This window comes from Scyliorhinus torazame, chromosome 8 (assembly GCF_047496885.1).
Source record: "Scyliorhinus torazame isolate Kashiwa2021f chromosome 8, sScyTor2.1, whole genome shotgun sequence".
Lineage (NCBI taxonomy): Eukaryota > Metazoa > Chordata > Chondrichthyes > Carcharhiniformes > Scyliorhinidae > Scyliorhinus > Scyliorhinus torazame.
In genome coordinates, this window is record NC_092714.1 from 219,627,178 (window position 1) to 219,649,620 (window position 22,443).

At 46.0% G+C, this 22,443-nt stretch overlaps 1 protein-coding gene across 2 annotated transcripts in view; it reads right to left on the reverse strand.

The window, feature by feature from the left end:
- Window positions 1-22,443, reverse strand: part of gmeb2 (glucocorticoid modulatory element binding protein 2) — a 119,314-nt gene that overhangs the window by 25,327 nt on the left and 71,544 nt on the right. For both annotated transcript variants that reach the window (XM_072514777.1, XM_072514776.1), the window contains exons 7-9: window positions 12,850-12,921; window positions 12,237-12,374; window positions 5,026-5,148 (exon numbers count right to left, since the gene is read on the reverse strand). In XM_072514777.1, the coding sequence (XP_072370878.1) occupies window positions 5,026-5,148; window positions 12,237-12,374; window positions 12,850-12,921 (333 nt within the window). The remainder of the gene's footprint in view (window positions 1-5,025; window positions 5,149-12,236; window positions 12,375-12,849; window positions 12,922-22,443) is intronic.

Below are 22,443 nucleotides of genomic sequence, written 5' to 3' on the forward strand. Positions count from 1 at the left end.
TGCCCAATGGTCCCTTTGAGACGCTCCAAATGGATTACATTGAGTTAGAAAGGTGTCAATGTTATAAATATGTTTTGGTCATTGTGGATGTGTTCAGCAGATGGGTCGAGGCGTATCCGACTACCGATAATAAAGCTGCTACCGTGGTTAAAGTTCTGATGCGGGAAATCATTCCCCGGTACGGTACACCAGCTCAGTTAAGTTCTGATAACGGGCCTCATTTTATTGGACAGATTAATAGAGAGTTCTGCTCCCAGTTGGGCATACGCCAGCAGTTACACTGTGCGTACAGACCGCAGGCCGGGTTGATTGAGAGACACAATCAGACCCTCAAAACTAAATTGGCTAAATTAAGAGCAGACACGGGACTGACATGGCTTAAGTTGCTCCCCGTTGCCCTCTTCCAGCTGTAGGTTACACCTGCGGGACCGGCACGGTTCTCTCCTGCCAAGATCCTTTATGGCAGGCCCCTTAGAACTCCCTGGAACCTGCATATTCCCAGACTGGTTCAGTTTCACCATATGACTGAAGAAATGACCACCTATGTTCTAGCCCTCACTAAGGTCCTCAAAGAGCTCCATGGCCAGGTCCGCGCGGCTCACCCGCCACCGCCCCCATTACCTAGCTCACTTTCAGTGCAGCCTGGTAGTTATGTCATGGTCAAAAATTGGACTAGGAAAGGGTCGGAGCCACGGTGGGAGGGGCCCTTCCAAGTTCTCCTTACCACCCCCACTGCAGTTAAAGTGGAGGGGCGGAGTGCTTAGGTCCACCTCCACCACTGTAAATTGGGTCCACCTCCAAGACTGTAAATTGGGACCACTTCTACCACTGTAAAAAGGTCAGTTACTAACCTGCCTCCCTTCCCCAGCGCTGTTTTACAGGTGTGAAGCATGATGGGGTGGCTACGCACCGCCTGTGTAATCTTCGGCCTCGCCTCACTTGGAGTGACATCGGCGACGGACATGGAAAAGGGAAATATCATCTACATCTGTAACCCCAACCAAACTACAAGGACATTTCGTTTATGCAGAGGTGACGTTATTCGCTGCCCCCATATACGTGTATAATTGCCCAGGGGGAATGGCTTTAGTACCTGCAGGGTCATGACTTTGTCAGGAAGGAGTTGCCGCCCTTTCCCGACTGCTGTCCCTGGGGTTGCAGGACAAGGTGCTAGCGAAGGATGAAATAGAGGAGAGGAAAGTGTCAGTATATGTAAGGAATTGATGAAGTGGGAGGGAGCCCTGGTGGGAGACATTAAGCATAAATGGGAGGAGGAGCTGGGAGGGGAGGTCTCAGAGGGGGAACGCGTCCTCATCTAGTTCAAGGTGGTGCATGGGGCCCACATGATGGTGGCGAGGATGAGCAGGTTCTTTGTGGGGGTAGAGAACAGGTGTGGACGGTGCGCAGGGAGGGGGTGCAAATCACGTCCACATGCCTAGGTGTGTCCAAGACTAAGGGGGTTCTGGCAGTGATTCTCGGACATGATGTCCGAGGTGTTGAGTGTGGGAGGGGTTTAGAGTCCGGAGGTGGTGATATTTGGGGTGCGGAGGACCCGGGAGTCCAGGGGTGAGAGAGGCCGATGTCTTGGCCTTTGCCTCCCTGATAGCCTGGATATGGATTTTGCCAAATATGGCAGGACTTTGAGCTGCAGAAAGCAGGAGTGTGGGTGAGCGACCTGGTAGAATTCCTGAGGCTGGAAAAGGTCAAGTTCGCTCTGCGAGGGTAGGCCGACGGGTTCACCTGGAGGTGGAAGCCGATTATCGATTTCTTGAAGGAGAATTGAGGGGTCAGCAAGGGAGGAGGGGGGTAAAATGGGGAGGGGGATGTGGTGGGGTGTTGTTATCAGCGTGGCAGGCAGGTTGTGGTTGTTCATTGAGTTGTTTTGTTGTTCTTCTGATATTTTGTGTATTGATGTGAAAATGCCTTGAAAAGAATATTTTTATAAAAAAGGAACCATTGACGTGTTTGCAGTTAAACAGCACCAGCGGAAGTGCCAAGGACAGAACATGGTACTTTAAACCACATTTGTTGACCTGATCAAGGTTTTCAACACAGGCGGCCATGAGGATAATGAAGAAATTCTTCTGCCTTGAGAAATGCATAACAGCAGTTCAACAGATCAATGACAGCACAGCTGTGCATGTTATGGATGATGGTGCGTCTTCAGAACTATTCCAAGTAACTAATGGTATGAAGCAGGTTTCATGCGAATATTGCCAAAAAAAAGCTCAACCACTTTTCACTTGAATTGCCTTCAGAAGCTTCTGGAGATTAGATGACAGGACAAAATACCAGTCACTGAGGTGTTCATGCAAGCTTGCTAGCCAAGAATCCACACTGGGTCAGTCACAACTGAGCCGGGCTGGCCATGTAGCTCGAATGCCTGACAGTCGCTAACCAAAGCACATCTTCTATGGATTGCTCAAGTACGGGGTGCCCTCTCATGGTAGTCAAAGGAAGCGCGACAAAGACACTCTGACAGGAATTTTGATATCAACCTTGAATATTGGAACAAGTTCACCCAGGATTGCTGCACCTGGCACAACCAAATAAAAAAATAATGTGGTCTCATTCGGAGCAAGGACGTATCAGAGACACAGGAGAGAACATCCCAAGCCAGCAGCTTGGCCAAACCTCAATCATCTGTTGCAAACTGTCCTATTTGCAATAGAATCTTCTGGGCACAGGTCAGTCTCTGCAATCTCCTATGTACCCTCCGAACCCTCCCAAACACCTCAGATGATGGACATGGTCATCTGCACCTTAAAGGATGGACAACACACCTGCTACGATTTTTGTTCACTGGTGCGAGTCACCAGGTGAAAACACACTTGCTTCTCTAAACTAGTCCCACTGAAGTGCGAGTATCTGGGCTGTTGCATGAATCCTGTGATGGTGCATCCTTAGATGCACCACTGAGGAAACATCATCAGAAATCTCCATCGCTTTCTGTTACATGCAAGAAGGCCCCAGCAGAGATAAAAGATATGAAACAGTATTGGCATTGTAGAAATGTTGCAAATTTCTACAGAGATAATCATATTACTTGATTTCCACAGTGAATAAAATATGACCAAATGCCATCTGATATGTGGTCACTAATAGTTAATTGTATCACAGCATAGCTGGGAGCTCCCCATCTTCAATAACCTGGGTTGCTGAAACACCTCCAACATCCCGTGCCTCTTCCTCTACATTTGTAAACTGGAGAATCACTTTTGGAGACACATTTCTGGCCCTTTCTATGAACCCTTGGATTCTATGTTCTTTTCTCCTACAACAAGGGAAAGTATTAGACTTATCGAGAGTGAGTGTAATGGTATATGCTCACCCAATCAATGGGAGAGTATAAAAGGATTGATGCAGGAGCAAAGAAGATGGGTATGAAGAGTGATGTGGACTAGGTTGAACAAGTGAGTGTAGGAATGTGCACAGCAGAATGTAGGGAATGTGGAATTGTTTTCCTCTTTCCTGAGCAGAATGTAGGGAATGTGGAATTGTTCTCCTCTTTGGTTAGGTCATTAAAGCGCTTCCTGCATTGAATCAAGGAATGTGGCACCAAACATATGCCAATTACCTCTTTGAACATAGAACATACAGTGCAGAAGGAGGCCATTCGGTCCACGGAGTCTGCACCGGCCCACTTAAGCCCTCACTTCCACCCTATCCCCGTAACCCAATAATCCCTCCTAACCTTTTTTTTTGGACACTAAGGGCAATTTAACATGGCCAATCCACCTAACCTGCACGTCTTTGGACTGTGGGAGGAAACCGGAGCACCCAGAGGAAACCCACCCAAGCCACCTTCAGTCATATCTTTTTGCTGTCACCAGTTTGGTATGATCCCCCACTACTGGAGAAGAGTATCCCCTCTGTGGTTGCTCACAGCCGCCAGCACTACATCAAGGGAGACATCATTGAGCTGTGCTGCAACCTGTTTCCCATCTCAACTTAATTCACAAACTTCCTCTTCTGAACCTTGGACACCAAATCCAAAGGTAAGATGCTCATGAAGTGGCTCATTGACGGAGGCATTCAATTTACTTCTGGCCTTTCTGCATGATACCAGATCGCCATCCCTCCCCCTATTCCCACCTTCGAGCAAATTTCAAAGTCTGAGCAGCCGGGTACAGTTTATTCCATCTAATTCATCGAGGAGCGATGCTTTTGCTTGACGACTCATGCAGATCCCAGATCATCTGTAGAGGGTGCAACAATAAAATGGCTCTCTACCTTATGTTGCTACACAAAAGCCCACCAAAAGTCTGTGTGACTATTCGTAATAAAAAGCAAGCACCATTCATTCGTCGCTGACTGAAAAATCCAGGCTGATGTATTTTCCCATGGAAATAGTCCTTTGATACATCTTGATTTAACTGTTCCTAAATATTTTCTTTTTGCTTTCCACGCACCTTTTGCTGACCCTGATTAGTTTGATTCTTCATTTCCTCATTGGTCTCCTCTCTTTAACATCTCTTTACGTTAGCCATTCAATTGCCAATATTCTGTCTATAGACTAGTTAAAAACATCAGTTTGAGGAAGCTCCCTCACTCTGTGGTACACCCATAGAGGATGATGCCATACAGGCTGTTATTCCCAGAATTTAGCATGATAAAATTATATTGACAATAACTTCATTGAAGCTGTAGCGTTTAGGGGATAGCTTCAGGTTGAAGTACAAACACTTTACATGATAGAATGGTGGAATGATGATTCGATCTACAATCCCTCCCACATAACTGTAATGTACAGGAAGGTACTGAGGGGAGATCAACACTTAACTAACAGGGAGGCAGGAGTCATTTCAAGCTGTGTATTCCCAACAAGCTGGTTGCACAGTACTATTGATGATGACAGACAAACAGATTATCTCCCATCTCTTCCCTCTGAAAGAGGAGTAAATGTAAAGGCACTCCAAAAACATCCCAACGGTTAGCACAAAAGAAGAATTTCTGCTTTTTGCAACAGTGAAATCAGAACTTTATCAACTTTCAGCAACAGAACATTAATGCACAAAAACTCACCCGCTAAATCTCGCGTGTATTGCTCTCGGGAACGATCCATTTGACTCTTGTGACTTGCCAAAACCTTTTTAACAAGGTCTAAAAGACCAAAACTTTGTACAATATTGTTGAGAATAACTGCATCTGAAAATAATAATCAAGATAATGTCAGTAAATCATTCAATACAGGCCAATTTTGTTTTTTTTAAAGCCTATTAAACAATAAAAAGTACTAACAGCAAGTGAAACCCAAAAATTTTGTTTGGTACTTATTTATCCAAAAAGTATATAAAAACACTTCCAAATATAAGTTAATTAAAAATATCATCTGCTGATGTTATTTCTGGTTTGGTTTTTGAAGAGTTCAGTTACTCTTGCAATCTAACGGGGTGAAATTCATTGGCCGACTTTTGAAAACGGGTTGCAATTCACAGCCTACCCACGCCAATTGGAAATTAGGTGGATAAGATGCAAAATCCATACACCAACTTCATTTCCCTGCTCAGCTCCACACTCCACTGCACTGCCAAAGTCCTCTGTGCATGGCTTCAAAAATGCCATAAGTATGATCAGAAAATATTAACTGTTAGGAAAACAAAGGTAGTTTTAAGAGATTTTTATTTGTATTGGTAAACATTAGAAATAAGGAATAGTTCTAAGTGAGTTTAATTTAATGTTTCTGTGGAAGGACGGGTAAAACCTATAGTTAGATTCATGCTGGACAAAGGTGTTTGTACGTGTATGTGTTTGCTCAATTCAAACTGTGCTTCTATTGTGCTTCGAGAGGGTCATGGCGTGAAAAGTAAATAAGCTAGCTGAAGTGTGTGACCGTTGTTTCGCAACTGGGGACCCTTTTAATGTAAAAAGGCTTTAGAGTTTAGTCTCAGCTGAATTTGTTGGCTGTTGAAGATAGGACTCCGGGGAGTGAACATCTTTCAACTCTGCCAGGAAAAGACAAGCTGGACAGGTCAAGGGAGCTGCAAAGAAGCAGACTTCCCAAATAACCAGATACAGTCTAGGCAACCAGGGAATTGTGACAGAAAGAACGTCTTAGGAAGACTGAAGTTAAGAGAAAAGAGATCCAGAAGCTGAATAATGCATTGTTCCGAGGACAATTCAAGGGAAAAGCAGACAAAGTGTTGTGAGTGAAAGAGATAGTTGCAGTAACCAGAACTAATGTGGGAAAGCAGACTTCAGAGGTAAATCAGAAGTTTGATGCCATCTTAATATGGGCGGCACGGTTGCATAGTGGTTAGCACTGTTGCTTTACAGTGCCAGGGACCCGGGTTCGGTTCCCGGCTTGAGTCACTGAATGTGCGGAGTCTGCATGTTCTCGCCGTGTTTCCTGCGTGGGTTTCCTCCGGGTACTCCAGTTTCCTCCCACAAGTCCTGAAAGATGTGCTTGTTAGGTGAATTGGACATTCTGAATCCCCCCTCAGTGTACCCGAACAGGCGCTGTGGTGTGGCTACTAGGGGATTTTCACAGTAACTTCATTGCAGTGTTAATGTAAGCTTACTTGTGACACTAATAAAGATTATTATTTTAGTGTCTGGGAATCGATAGTTAAAGCAATTGTGAACAATTGGTGCAACAGTTGAGACAAAGAAATCCTGAAGTGGGAGTTGTAAAACCTGGATGCTGAATTCCTTGGAGCAGATGCTCTGTTTGAAAGCATAGTTTGGAAAACCTGGGTGAATTTTACAATCCAAAGAACTGAGAGAATGCATTGTTTAAAAGAAGATTTGAAAGTGTGTCTTTTTGAAAGCATTGAACTCATTCAAGCGGGAGCTGAGGTTCACTGAGACAAGTTGGCTCACGGTACAAGAGTCACCTGGGGGGATTTAGAGGAGTGATCCACAATTACTTGGGTTCAGATTGGAGAGTGTATTTGACCATAGCCAGTCTGTGTGTTTTTTTGTGTTACTGAGACCATTGCAGCTTCACATATACACAGTAGTTAGCACGGCTGCATCACAGTGCCAGGAATACGGGTTCAATTCTGGCCTCGGGTTACTGCCTGTGTGGAGTTTGCACATTCTCCTAGTGCCACGCGTGTCTGCTCCAGCTTCCTAACACAGTCTAAAGATGCAGGTTAGGTGGATTGGCCATGCTAAATTGTCCCTCACTGTCCAAAGATGTGCAGGTTAGTTAGGGTTGGAGGGATAGGGCAGGGGTGTGGGCCATAGTAGAGTGCTCTTTCGGAGGATTGGTGCAGACTCAATGGGCCAAATGGCCTCCTTCTGCACTGTAGGGATTCTATGAATAGAGCTTCCGGTGACGGCGGGCAGGAGGCAGCCGCACAATGGAAGGCTCCCGTTCGGGAATGGCATTTTCGGGGCTTTAAGCCCGGTCCCAGGGTCCACGGAAGCGGCAAAAGCAGGGAGAAGGCACAGAGGAGGCACAGTAAAGAAAAATGTCGAGGGTGAGCAAAAAAGCGGCCGTAAGAAAAACAGCTGAAGGTCTGTCGGGGAGTGGAAAGGTCACCACGGGGTCACCAAGGAAAATGGAGGCTGGAGCACCAGGGGAGGCCGCATTGCTTACGGCTGAAGAAATAACTAAGGTGATGGCTGCGGAATTCGAAAGGCAGTGTACAAAATACATGGAGACAATGAGGAAGGAGATGAGGGCGGTTTTGAGTATGTTAGTGGAGGAGGCGATTGCCCCGGTGACGACGGCGGTGGCGTTGCAGTAGCGGAGGTGCGGGAGCAAGGGGAGGCGCTGAAGGAAGTGGAGGAGACATTATTGCAGCACGGTGATCCACTTACCTCGACGGGGAAGGAGATGCAGAACGTGATGGAGATTAACAAGGATCTGCGAGGAAAAATAGAAGATCTGGAAAACAGATCCAGGCGACAGAATTTGAGGATTGTGGGGCTGCCCGAAGGAGTTGAAGGACCGAGGCCGACTGAATATTTTGCCACGATGCTGGCGAAACTATTGGGGGAGGGGGAGGATCCCTCCCGATATGAACTGGATCGGGCTCACCGGTCGTGGAGGCCTGTACCAAAGGCGAGTGAGCCGCCAAGGGTAGTGACTCTGTGCTTCAGGAGGTACAGTGCGAAGGAGAAAGTCCTGTGCTGGGCCAAGCAGAAGCGGATGGTGCAGTGGGCTGGAGCTGGTATCCGTGTATACCAGGACTTTACGGTGGAGCTGGCGAGGAGGCGGGCTGCCTTCAACCGGGTGAAGAGGGCACTGTACATTAGCAAGGTGCAGTGCGGCATTGTATATCCAGCGAAGCTGAGGGTGACTTACAAGCTCAAGGACTTTTATTTTGGAATGCGGAAGCAGCGGAGGAGTTTGCAACGGCAGAAGGACTGTGGCAGAACTGAGAAATTGAGAAATGGCCATGTGCCGATGTAACCTCAGGACTGTATTTTCTTCTTTTTTGTTTCACTGCGTGCGGGTGTAGGGGCTAAAGGAGCCAATGTTGTATATATTTGGACAAGGGAAGTGATGGGACTTTCTCTCGAAATGAGGACTCTATGGGGTGTAGGTGGATATGCGGGGTTTGTGTGCTAAAAGGGGATTTCTGGACTTTCCTAGGGCCGGGCAAGGGGGATAGGGACCCGGGAGGGGGCCTCCACGCTGGCCGGTTTAAGCCGACCAGTGATCGGGAGTGAGGTGGGGGGAGGGGCTGCGGCCATCGGAGCCTGGCAGAACAGGGTCCGAGTGGTCTAGCCGGGGTGGAAAGTTGGGAGGACGGAACCGAAGTTGGGGGAGGAGTTTTACAAGAGGCAGTGGACGGGAGGAGTTGGTGGGGGGGGGTGGGGGTTACAACTCTTGGGTATCATGTACGGTACTCTTTCAGAGGTTGGATGACATTGAGTGTAGGGGTCGGGGAGTGGACTCTATAGGTTAATGGTGACCATGGGCGGTCCTGGACTCCTTGTTCTTTTTCTCCTTTGTTTTTTGTTTCCACCGCGTGGGAGGGTTTGGTTTATTGGATGCACATATTGACAGGTGGGCCGTTGTTTGGGGTGGTGGGAGGATGGGATCGTTGTTATTGTTAAGGGGATTGATTTTGTATTTGTTACCATTTACTGTCTGTGGGTGGGGTGTAAATTTTGAAGGAAAATGTGAAAATGGAGAATAAAAACATTTTTTTTTAAAAAAGGATTCTATGAATATACTTTGTAATGAGTATTAACCTTAACAGCTGCATATATTTGTGAAGCAGCTAAGAGTGTGTAATGGAGTATTGTATCACCATCCAACTTTTCATATTTAATAAATGTTTTTTCCCCCTTGATGTTAAAACTAATTAGCGGTCCTGTGACTCTTCCTCCACATTTTCTAAATCAAAAGTAAAAATTACATCTTTTGAGTCAGTATTCTATTCTGGAATCTTCCTGTCCAGTTATAACACCAAATGGGATCGAACCACAACATACCTTTATGACAAGGAGATAGTGTTTGACAAATTTATCAGAAAATTTTCAGGGTGCAATTGGTAGGGTTGATAAAGCAGAACCAGTCGATGCAGTGTACTTGAATTTCTAAAAGACATTCAATAAGGTTCCACAGACAAGGTTCATGCGCAATGTAAGGACTTATGGAGTTGGGGTTAATACATCAGCATGAATAGAGTGTTGGTTACAGGACAGGAAGCAAAGAGGAGAGATAAACAGGGCATTTCAAGTCGGCAGGTTGCAACTAGTACTGCAAAGATCAACGCTGCGACCTGAGCTATTTCCAATCTATATTAATGACAAAGACAACGAGACAGAGAGTAATGAATCTAAGATTGTTGACGATACAAAGGTAGGTGAGAATGTAAGATGTGAGGAGGATACAAAGAAGCTGCAAATAAATGTAGAAAGATTAATTGAGTGGGCAATAAGGTAGTAGCTGGAGTATATGTAGGGATTCACATTTTTGGTGATAAGAATAGGAAAGCAGAATGTTTTTTAAAATCTTTTAAATGTTGATGTTCAGAGGGACTTGGCTGTGCTTACACAAGGAACACATGCAGGCACATCAATTAACTGGGAAGGCAAATGGCATGTTTGCCTTTATTCCAAGGGAATTGGAGCACCAGAATAAGGAAACATTCCTACAATTGTACAGGGTTTTAGTGAGATTACACTTGGTACTGTGCACAGTTTTCGCCTCAATATTTAAGGCAGCATGCACTTGTCTTGGAGGAAATACAGCAAAGGTTCACTGGATGGTTCCTGGAATGAGAGAGTTGTCCTATGATGGGAGGCAGAGTAAATTGGGCCTATAGTCTCTGGAGTTTGGAAGAATGAGAGGTGATCTCTTTGAAACATACAAGCTTCTGAAATGGAGTGAGAAGTTGTTTCTCCTAGGTGGGGAATTTAGAACACAGAGGCTCAGGTTAGGGATCGATCACTTAAGACTAAGGTCGAGAGAAATGTTTTTACTCGGTGAATTGTGAATCTTTAGACATGTCCACTCCAAAGATTATGGAAGCTCCATTATTGGGATAGATAGAATTTTGTTGAACCAAGCAATATGGTGAGTGGGTGGGAAAATGGAGTTAAGCCAGAAGATCAGCCATAATCAGCATTGAATGGCAGAGCAGGCTCGATGAGCGGTATGGTGTACGCCTGTTCCTATTTATGTTCTTCTATTTATTCTGCCCTCATCTTCTCTGACTGCCCTTTCACTGATTTGTCATCTGGAAGTAGTGTTTTTTTCCAAGTCTTTGCTCCTCTGATCCACCTCTTAACGTTTTCTACATGTTTCTAGATTCATCCTAAGAACCTCCCTCACCTCTCCCTCCAGGATTTGTAGATGCTCACTTTCTTTTCAATCTGGTCCTCCTAATTTGATCATTTCTTTATGGTCACTACTGTTAAATGCATGACTGCTGAAGCAAGGTAATTATTTTCTCTTCATGATCAGTATTATATCTTTAGAGGTGTTTGTCTGAAATGCTGCAGAACAAAACCATTAAGTTAATTTGTTAACTAGTTATCTAATTTGTCTCAAGCTAGCCCTGTTAAAATGACATACATGTTGCCTGTTTCTCTGTAATTGAGACTCAAATCATACTAAAATTTGATCAGTCTAGAGTCACCATCACTCAAGGGTGCCGCGACTTCCATTTCCTGTATGTTTTCTGGCTTAGTTGATATTATCAAACCAAAATTTGCACTGCTTCTTGTAGTTTCCCTGTTGCTATGAGGTACGAAGTAACCATGTGCTATGTTTACCAAATCAAAGCTATTTAGGTATTCCCAATTGATATTTAGTTGATGGGGTGGCACAGTGGCTAGCAGTGCTTTTTCACAGTGCCAGGGACCCGATTTCAATTCCGGTCTTGGGTTTCCTTCCATAATTCAAGATCTGCACTGCAGGAATTCTATGAATTTACCCATGAATAAATGTTCCTGCTTTTGCACATTCTTATCTCGTCCAGAGAGCAAGCTATTCTCACCAACTCTATAGTTTACCCCAAAAGACAGATTAAGAATGTCTAATCTGAGTGGTTGATTGAATAATTTATTACCTCCAACACAACTAACCTCTTAAACCTCTCGGGTATTCCTGACATATAAGATGACACTGCTTTTGCTCCTGTGCATTGTTCTCTTCCCAATGATCTGTGTATTTATTGCAATCCTCTAAAGTCACTCATGTTTTGGATTTTCCTACCATATCATAGTTCCCTATTGCCACACTCTCCCTTTTTGGCATCATGCTTCTGTTAGTTAGTATATACATTAAATTGTAGATTTACTTCCTTTCCTTTCTTAGTTCCCAATAATATCTGCCTTTTTCTCCCCACACTCTCCCACCCAAATCTGGTTTGTGTATGTCTCTCCCTGCCATTAGACTACTTTTCATACTACTTCCACTCAATCAGTGGAAGCAAATTTGGGAATATTGCCTATTGTGAAAAGCTTAATTTTAGATGAGAAAAGGCATTAAAAAAGAAAATGTCCTTTTTCTAGCCTGATTGTGGGGGAAGATTTACCTATTCCTGCATCTGGGTGTTGTTCACAGAAATAATCAGCCGAGAAAGATTGTGGTTGGAAAAGCTAGCAAAATCCCAAATGCGATCTTCCTGCCTAATAGTCCTCTGTGAAAATCTGACCTGTGAAGTAATGTTTTAATTTATATCTCACTAAATGCATTCCTACAGTGTGAACTGTCATCTTCCTCACATTTTAAAAGAAACTAAATTGTGCTCATAGAATTGTCATATTAATTTTCTTCTTTTAAGTTTTTGAATAACATGTTTGAAAAGGTATGATGCACTCACCTCCAACTTGAAGAGGAGGCTGATGCAGTCTTTGTTGAAGCCCTTTCAGTGTACCTTGCATCTCCTGCTGAAACTCCAGTATGACCTCTTCCAGTAAACCTGCTTCTTTTAATCCACGCCAAAATGAGAACGTATCCTCTTCATTTCACAAAGAAAACAAAATGAATAAGAGTATGAATAAAAAATTTGAGAGCCAAACCACTTCATTCAAAATCAAATACAGTATTCTGATAACAGAAAGCAACAATTCTGATTATTGTGCCTGTGCTAGTTCCCCTACTGACTCTAATCCCACAACCTTGCATCAGCCAATTTTGCTTCAAGTGTTTAGCTATTTCCAAGCAATTGACTCAGCTTTGGTAGCCATTTGTGGTAATGTTTAACCACAGCGTAAAAACACATTTGGAGAACATATCATCTGTGCTATAACAGCACCTTCATTGGAAACTTGCTTGAATTTACAATTTTAGCAGTAGGAAAGCCTGATAAGAACCATATCTAGATTACACTTAGGCCTAAATGTTCCAATTCTGTGCCAATGGCCTTTGTATAAATGCTTAGAATACCTAGGTACATTTCACTGCAATTTCGAAGAATTTCTAAACTTCAGTACCTGATATTGTTGCAATCCATTCAGAATTGTCTTCGCAACTCTCAATTCTAGATGTAGCAGGTGAGCCATTAACTGAAAAAGTCAGGAATCAGTCATGAATTAGGTACTGAGGTATTCTTCTGAAAAATAAATAATGTATTAGTCATTGAATCATTCAGAAAAATTCTCTTGTACCCTTTAATAAAATACATCTCAGTTGTAGATGTTCCTAATATCGTTCTCTTTTTGTTTCTCCTCAGCATTACTGCCATTCCAAATATAGCACATAACTTAAACATTTTTAAGCATTGTATACTAGATAGTTTGGTGCAAGATATTAACTGTGGCTGACAGTTTTTACATATATTTAGTTTTTTCCTTGAATAGTTGGGAAAAATAAGCCACTCTTCAGTTGATCCTTTCGCCTGTTTACAGCATCCTTGTGCCTGCCTTCCTGATTGAGAGACATCCTGCTGTTCTGTACATGAGAAATGGGGGGGGGGAAGGCGGGATCAGGGTATTGAACTTGATGATCAGCCATGATCAAAATGAATGGCGGAGCAGGCTCGAAAGGTCGAATGGCCACCTCCTGCTTCTAATCTCTATGTGTGTTTTGGGTGTGGTAATCATTGATGGCAGTAAGCCAGGAATGGAGACTTGGCCCTGACAACCCATCCTGGTTGACCCTCAATGCGCATTATGCTTTCTTTTTAGTACTGGATCATTTTCTATAGTAGATTGATCCACATGGTCTGAAATCCTGTTCCTGGGGGTTACGAAGGGGAATGTCAAGAATCAATAAGCTGTGCAATGACAGCTGCCCGACATTTTAAGTTATGTACAGAATGTGAGTATAGGAATGCTTTCTGCACCAACTCTTCAGTACTCCCACAAATTTAGAGAAATGATGAACCTCATCTAACCCTCTTTTAACATTTTACAGGTGCAGGCTAGCCTCTATATTTATGAGGAAACGAGGAGGGAATGTGACACTGCGCTGATGGGTGGGGGAGAACTGGAAATCCGAGAGATGTGGCGATTTTGTAAAATTTAATGGCAGGTCTTCATTATCTTTTTATTTTACAGATAATTTCTTGAAATGCAGCCAGCCAGATTCATAGGTTGGTCATCTGCCAGGCAGGATAGCTAACGTCAGAGGTCCACAGCTGCAACCTCTTGATGACTGTTCCCAGCAATTTGGAGAAGGTGGTGTGGCAGAAAGAAGGGTTGGACTGGCAATTGGAATGGAAGGAAGATACCGTGGACGGATGGCAGTCGGGGGGCAGGGGTGTGCGAAAAAGGACGGGAGAAAATAAAATATCGGCATCTCGCAGTGAGATACATGTCGATCAGCAGCAGGTTTTCTGAGAGGTTTCCTGGCTCACGAGCCGTACTATAAAAACCACAAACCCACTTGATTCGGCAGCTCCCATCTCCATTTACCCGCTAGGTTTCCTGAACCTTGAAGAACCCACGCAATCATCAGTGAATTCAAATCAGATCCCCAAACACACTGTGGAAGCTTGGTTTAAATATTATAATGAAGTGTTCCGTCTTTCAACTGCGAGACAGATGTACCACACAATCCAATTCTGGAACAATGGCGACAGGCTCATATATGGTATCACACTTCACAATTTTTACTTTCAATCTCCAACCCACTCCTGCCTCTCATGGTGGGTGGTGGCGAATATCAACCCTCATGTATACTGGGCAGCAAGAACCATACTTTTATTCATTGGAACATAGGACTTAGGAGCAGGAATAGGCTATTCGGCCATTCAAGCTGCTGCACTATTCAGTAAGATCATGGCTGATCTGGTTGTGGTCTTAACTCTACTTTGCTTTCTTTCCCTCCATAATCCTGGACTCCTTTGTCTGTCTAACTCTGACTTCAATGATCCAGCCTTCAGTGCTTTCTGAGGAAGAGAATTCCATATACTACTAGCCCTTTGAGAGAAACAAATGTCATCTTCATCTTAAACAGTAGACTGCTTAGTCTCAAACTGAGTCCACTGGTTCTAGTCTCGACCACCAGCAGAAACATCCGCCCGGTATTTACCCTATCAAATTGCCTCGGGATCTCATATTTCAAGAAAATCAACTCTCATGGATTTCCTTGGCAATTTAGCATGGCCAATCCACCTAACCTGGACATCTTTGGACTGTGGGAAGAAACCGGAGCACCTGGAATGTTGCCATTTATTGCAAGAAGAATGGAATATAAAAGTAGGGAAGTTTTACTACATCTATAGGACCCGTTGGTTCCCATGTTGCGTTCGGGCTGGGGGGGGATGTCGGGGATTTTTTTGTGGGCGTCGGAGGTCGGGAAATGGCGTCCCGATCTTTTGCAACAAGGGGGAGTTCCGGCGAGCAGAGCTCCCCTTGTAAAAAACGGGGCTATGTGCGGCCTCGGGTTCCCCGTTTGGGCCACCTATTCAAAGTGAGTAGTGTTGAATAGCCACGTGTTTCTCGGCACAGTGAGTGCCGGGAAACACGCGGCTAAACGCGCTCACTCGGGGACTTTGTTCCCTTTTGGGAAGATCGCATTTTGGTTGAATCCCACCTGTAGATTGTAACTAGTTGGGGCTCCAGCACTGATCCCTGTGGCACGCCACTTGTTACCTCTTGCCAACAAAAAAAGACCCATTTATCCCTACGCACTGCTTTCTGTTAGCTAAATTAATCCTTTGGGGGTGATTTTGAGCCCAAGTTAGCTGTCGGCAAAAATGGCAAAATCGGCAAAAATGACCCCCGGCCGGGTCGGAGAATGGCCGTTGGCCGCCGTGAATCCCGCCCCCGCCGAAGTTTCCGGTACCGGAGATTGGGCGGGGGCGGGAATCGGGCCACGCCGGTTGGCGGGACCCCCCGCTCAATTCTCCGGCCCAGATGGGCCGAAGTCCCGCCCAGAAATTGCCTGTCCCGCCGGCGTAAATCAAAGCTAGTATTTACCGGCGGGACCAGGCGGCGTGGGCGGGCTCCGTGGTCCTGGGGGGGGCGCGGGGCGATCTGACCCCGGGGGGTGCCCCAACGGTGGCCTGGCCCGCGATCGGGGCCCACCAATCCGCCGGCGGGCCTGTGCCGTGGGGGCACTCTTTCCCTTCCGCCTCCGCCACGGCCTCCACCATGGCGGAGGCGGAAGAGACTCTCCCCACTGCGCATGCGCGGGAATCTGTCGGCGGTCGCTGACGCTCCCGCGCATGTGCCGCATTTCCGCGCCAGCTGGCGGGGCAACAAACGTCATTTCCGCCAGCTGACGGGCGGAAATCCCTCCGGCACCGGCCTAGCCCCTCAATGTCGGGGCTCGGCCCCCAAAGGTGTGGAGCATTCCGCACCTTTGGAACGGCGCGATGCCCGTCTGATTGGCGCCGTTTTTGGCGCCAGTCGGCGGACATTGCGCCGTTGGGGGAGAATTTCGCCCATGATTCCCAGCAGCAGTTCTCGTATTCTGATTTTCCCCGTCCCTCAAAGTTCCCACCCAGGCAGGAACCTCATTTAAATAAATTTAAATATATTTAAAGGCTTCTCTGCCATATGTTCCTTGCAGATAAGGCAAGGTCCATCACATAGGCAAGGTTTCAAACAGTTTTTGCAAAACGGCAATTGTCGAGGGGAACCCGCCAACGGCACATAGTTAATGTAGCCCGGGTGGAGAAGGACATCCACGCTACATCGGAAAAGAAGCTCGCCGTGGCGCAGCGTGGCTGTTGAAAGCTGGGAGACCCTGCTCCCAGGAACTACCTGGCTCGCAACGCCTTGCAAGGTTCAACACAATCTCGCGAGACGTTGCGAGGCGAATCCCGTGCACAATGGCCGGGATCACTTTTTAGCAAATCTGCATATTAGAGCGAGGCAGTAAGCCTCCCATTGGACCCTCCCCTATTGCATTTGTGCTGGGGGGGAGGTTCTTTTGTGGGCCTCGGAGGTCGGGACGCCATTTATCTCTCGCTACAATGGGCAGTTTCGACGAGCGGCGCTCCCTATTGTAAAAAGCGTGGCGATGTGCAGCCTCGGCCGAGCGTTCCTTGTACAGGCCCCTTATTCAACACAAGTCGTGTTGAATAGTCATGTGTTTCTCGGACTGCGAGTGCTGAGAAACGTATGGATAAACCCGCTCGTTAGGGGACTTTGTTTCCTTTTGGCAAGATCACGCCCCATGCCTCCAGATTCTCTGTGCACAGAGTGCCAGAAGATTTGCAGAAAAAACTCAGTTGTGCAACTGGAAAACTACATACCGATTGTCTCGTTGAAACCGACACTCGGAAAAAATATTGAAAGATTCCGACCTTTATCTATACTAATACGTTACCTCCTACACCATGTAATCTTATCTTGTGCAGTAATCTTTAATATGGCATCTTATCAAATGCCTCCTAGCAGTCCCCTTTATCCCTCTTGTTTGTCACCTAAACACAATCTCCCTTTCACAAATCCATGTTGAGTCTGCCTGATCAAATTATGATTTTCTAGGTATCCTGCTGTAGCGTCCGTAATGATGGGAGTCTAGCAATTTCCCAATGACAGATGTGAGGCTAACTGTCTAGTTTCATACTCTTCAGAACTTTAGCAGAAATTTAAAAGATCATGAATTTGGGAAATTAGGGAAGGAGATGGTGGACCCACTAAATTGTATTCACTCATTCAACATTGTACATAAAAGAAGTCTATCGTTTTTGAATACCCGGTTCTCCATTTTTACTAAGAAGCTAATTCATTAAATGTGCAATAATCTATATGGATAAATAATTAATGGATTATCACTTATTAATCTAAGTCATGTTAATATTTTATCCCCTAAGCATTCTTACATCACTATATCATTCTAAATATAAAATATATTTTTCTGAAGGAAACGTTTAGTAGAATAAACCCCTTTGTCTATTGTATATAATGAACCCACAAACTACAGATTCTGAATAAGGAAGTTAAGTTAACCTTAATTGCCTAACATTCATTTGTTACTATGAAAAGTAACCAGATATAAAATTTACCTTTTGTAATATTCAAACTGGTCATCTCTTTTTGTTTCTGTATTAGGCGCCATAACAAAATCCAGCTTGAAGTAACCATAACAGGGGCAATACCTAAAGTAGCCTTCGAGTGGATGTTTTCAATGTTTGGCGTATGTACTTACTAAACTTTACTTTTTAACATCTCAATATTGGCTTCACCTTCAGAGAAGGTCATCTAATCAATGCTGCTATTTTGTTGTATTATAAACGTATTGTTATAGATTTCCGTTTCAATCTTCTCTACTTCTTATGATGGCTTTGGCATGTGCCCAGTTTAATGCCAGCCATCTACAAAGACAAACTATCACTTCCCCTCCTGCTCTCCCCGCCCTCACCCCCGCACCAAACTGTTAAGTTTTGTTTTCAGTGGAGACAAGTGGCTCGAAAGAGTTTCATGAGAACCAAAGATGAATTCTATTAAACTAGAACCAAACTATGTCCTGTATGTAGACATTAAAATGGAAAGGCAGTCAGAGAATTTATGATGACTGTTAAATAATCTATTTGAAAGTTTCTCATAAGAAAAGAACCTGCTTTTTAAAAAATCTGAAATTAAACTGAAAGATTTACAAGAAGCAACCTTTATCGTCCAAAGAAAACGTAAATATACTCCACATTAATTCCAATAGTTTGATGTGCTGATAGACAGCAGTATTTGTTATGCTGTCATGGTTCACATGAGGCTTAACAATATTTGGTATTGAACATATTTCTATTTTTTTTCTTCTACATCTTTCATACACATTCCTATCAATACACCACTCGTCATTTTCTAAACCAACATTTAACCACAATGAATCATAAAAAGAGTAAAGGCCCAGATTTTGTGGTGGTAATGACAGCAAAACTCCGTGCTTGCCATCATTACTAACCAAAACAAACAACTTTGAGAGTTCAGATGTGAGCAGAATATCACAGAAATCCTGAAGTTGCTTTCAGCAATGCTATGATCTCCCAGAAGATGAACTATTGTGGACCTCACCCAGAGTGCAATCCTTAAGCAGTGAATTCTTTTACGCAGCCTTCCTGCATAAAACTTTGATTAAAGATACATTTTGTTGAATGAGGGGGGAACTGAGTTTTTAAATGCCATGCAATCTTTCTAACTACTGCCAAGCACCACCACTGACCCTGTAAAGCTAATATTATACATGCGGAAGATCAAATTTCTCCACAATAAACAAAACCCACAGATTTTTAAAATAATTATTTTAAATGTTTTAATAATAATATTTCAGCTTCCATCTTAAACTAATCAAAATTATTTATTTTGCTCTGAAAATTTAAATTAAAAGTAATGATAACAGTGTTCTTGTTTGCTGTGCGTGAGACTACTTCAACATGATTGGCTGTTTACCCTGTTTGCTCTCATCAATCTGCTGGATGCCTGAAGATCCTTTTCGCTTGGTGCCAGATTTAAACTGCCATCAAGAAAGGAAAGTCTTCGCCATAGATTGCTAAATCTTTCTGGCCAGTTTTCTTCAAAGTCAGTGGCAAACACCCTTATTTCGCCACTGACTGCTAAATACTTATAACAAAAGCAAAAGCAAAATAGTGTTGGAAATTGGAATTAAAAACAGAAAATAAAGTTTAACATTTGGTGCAAAAAATTGAAATAAAAGAACTGGATTAATTTATCACCTTACCATGCTTTCAAGACATTTCAAAGTATTTCACACCCAATTAATTATCTTTGCTTGTTGCTCCTGTTGTTTTAAAGCCTACATGTACAAAACCAAGATCGCAAAAAACGTAACCAGTTATTCCAGCATTGTCAGTGCTGGTATCTGCGTAAAGAATGTTGGCCAGCATACTGGAAGAATTCCCTTCTCTTCTTCAAATAGTGTCATCAAATCACATACATCCACCTGAACAATCATACTGGGCCTTAAGTGAATGTCTCATCATAAAAGACAGCATCTGAGACTTCCGGTTGTGGCTATGCGGAGCTAAGTCGCGCGTTCGGCAGCTCCCGACAGAAACTGACTTTTGGGCTCTTTTTAGGGCCCCCAGCGGCATTTGTTCGACGGTTCCCAGTGTGGGAAGGTGGTAGTAACATTTCCCCAGCACTATATGGATTGGACCAGGAGTGGAGCGGTGAAAAAAGTAGTTTTGGAGCAGCGAAAAGTGCGAGGGAGGAAAATCAAGATGGCGGCGGGTGAAGACCAGGTAGCGTGGACGCAGTGGTCGCAGGAACAGCAGGAGTTTCTCCAGCGCTGCTTCACGGAATTGAAGGCAGAGCTGTTGGAGCCGATGAAGGCTTCGATAGACAAGCTGCTCGAGACCCAGAAGACCCAAGGGGCGGCGATCCGGGAGGTGTGGCAAAAGGCCTCGGAGAACGAGGACAAGATCTTGGGCCTGGCGGTGAAGGTAGAGGCGCACGAGGCGATGCATAAGAAATGGCAGGAGAAGTTTGAGGACATGGAGAACCGGTCAAGGAGGAAGAACCTGAGGATTCTGGATTTCCCAGAGGGAGTGGAGGGGTCGGATGTTGGAGCATACGTGGTCACGAAGCTGAATACGTTGATGGGCGCGGGTCTTCCCTGGGCCCCTGGAACTGGAGGAGGCCCAAGCCCAACGAGTCGCCGCGGGCGGTGCTGGTGCGGTTCCACCGCTTCGTGGACAGGGAGTGTGTCCTAAGGTGGGCAAAGAAGGAGTGGAGCAGCAGGTGGGAGAATGCAGAGGTCCGGATATACCAGGACTGGAGCGCGGAGGTGGCCAAGAAGAGGGCCTGGTACAATCGGGCTAAGGCGGCACTGCCTCAGAAGGGGGTGAAATTTGGAATGTTGCAGCTGGCGCGACTGTGGGTCACTTTCAAGGACCGCCACCACTACTTCGAGACGCCGGAGGAGGCGTGGACCTTTATCCAGGCCGAAAAGTAGGACTCGGATTGAGGATCGGTTGTGAGGAGATGTCGAGAGGTGATTGATGTGATTGTTGGGTTTTGGGGGGGATGTTCTGTTCTGTTTGGTACTGTTTTCTTTTTTGCTGCTGGGTGGGGTAGGGTGAAATGGTTTGTAGTGGGGGTTTGGTAAGTGTGTGGACGTCGGTGGTTGGAAGAGGGGGCCCCATTGGGGGGGAGGGGAGAGGGGAGGCCCGAGGTGGGGGAGCTGGGATCAGGGTGCGAAAGGGAGCTGCACCTGAGGGGGCGGGGCCGGCTTGGTGGAAAGCGCGGGTTTTTCTCCCGCGCTAGGGAAGGAAGGGGGTGGGGTCAGGGGGGAGGGGTGGTGCTGGAGAGGAGCGCCCGCTGATGGACAGGAGAGGGGGGGGAAGAGATTCTCACACTGGGGGGGTCAATGGAGTGGCGGGAGCGGCCGGGGTCAGCAGGTGTCAGCTGACTTACGGGAGTGCTGTGGGGGGAGCAAAACAGCTAGGGGGGGACCTAGCTGGGGGGGGGGACTGGGTTGCTGCTGCATTGGCCAAAGGGGAGCTGGAGCCTGAAGAGAGAGTCGGGACGGGGGTCTGCCGCTGGCGGGAACGAAGAGTGCGGGAGGCGCGGGTACGCGGCTGGCCTAGAAAGGGAGATGGCTAATCGGCACGGGGGGGGTGGGGGGGGGGGGGGGGGGGTGCGGGCAATCCCCTGATCCAGCTGATAACTTGGAATGTGAGAGGCCTGAACGGGCCGGTCAAGAGAGCCGGTGTGTTCGCGCACCTGAAGGGACTGAAGGCAGATGTGGTCATGCTCCAGGAGACGCATTTGAGGGTAGTAGACCAGGTTAGGCTGAGAAAGGGTTGGGTAGGCAAGGTTTTCCACTCGGGGTTGGACGCAAAGAATCGAGGGGTGGCGATTTTGGTGGGGCAGCGGGTGTCGTTTGAGGCACTGAGCATCGTGGCAGACAATGGAGGTAGGTACGTGATGGTGGGCGGTATGCTGCAGGGGGTGTGGGTGGTCTTGGTGAATGTGTATGCCCCGAATTGGGACAATGCCGGATTTATGCAGCGCATATTGGTCCGGATTCCGGACCTGGAGGCAGGGAGCTTGATAATGGGGTGGGGGGGGGTCTTTAATACGGTATTTGATTAAGCATTGGACCGCTCTAGAGCCAGGACAGGTAAGAGGCCGGCGACTGCCAAGGTGTTGAGGGGTTTATGGACCAGTTGGGAGGAGTGGACCCATGGAGGTTTGTTAGGCCGGGGGCCAGGGAATTCTCTTTCTTTTCCCACGTCCATAAAGCCTACTCCCGGATTGACTTCTTCGTTTTGAGCAGGGCGCTGATCCCGAGGGTGGAGGACGCGGAGTATTCGGCCATAGCCATCTCAGACCATGCCCCACACTGGGTGGAGCTCGAGCTAGGGGAGGAGAGGGACCAGCGCCCGCTGTGGCGCCTGGATGTGGGTTTGCTGGCGGATGAGGAGGTGAGCGGGCGGATCCGGGGGTGCATTGAAAGATACCTAGAGGTGAACGATAATGGGGAGGTGCAGGTAGGGGTGGTCTGGGAGGCGCTGAAGGCGGTAATTAGGGGAGAGCTAATCTCCACTAGGGCCCACAAGGAGGGGAAGGAGAGGAGAGAGAGGGAGAGATTGGTGGGGGAGATTTTAAGGGTAGATAGGAGGTATGTAGAGGTTTCAGAGGAGGGACTACTCAAGGAGCGACGAAGCCTCC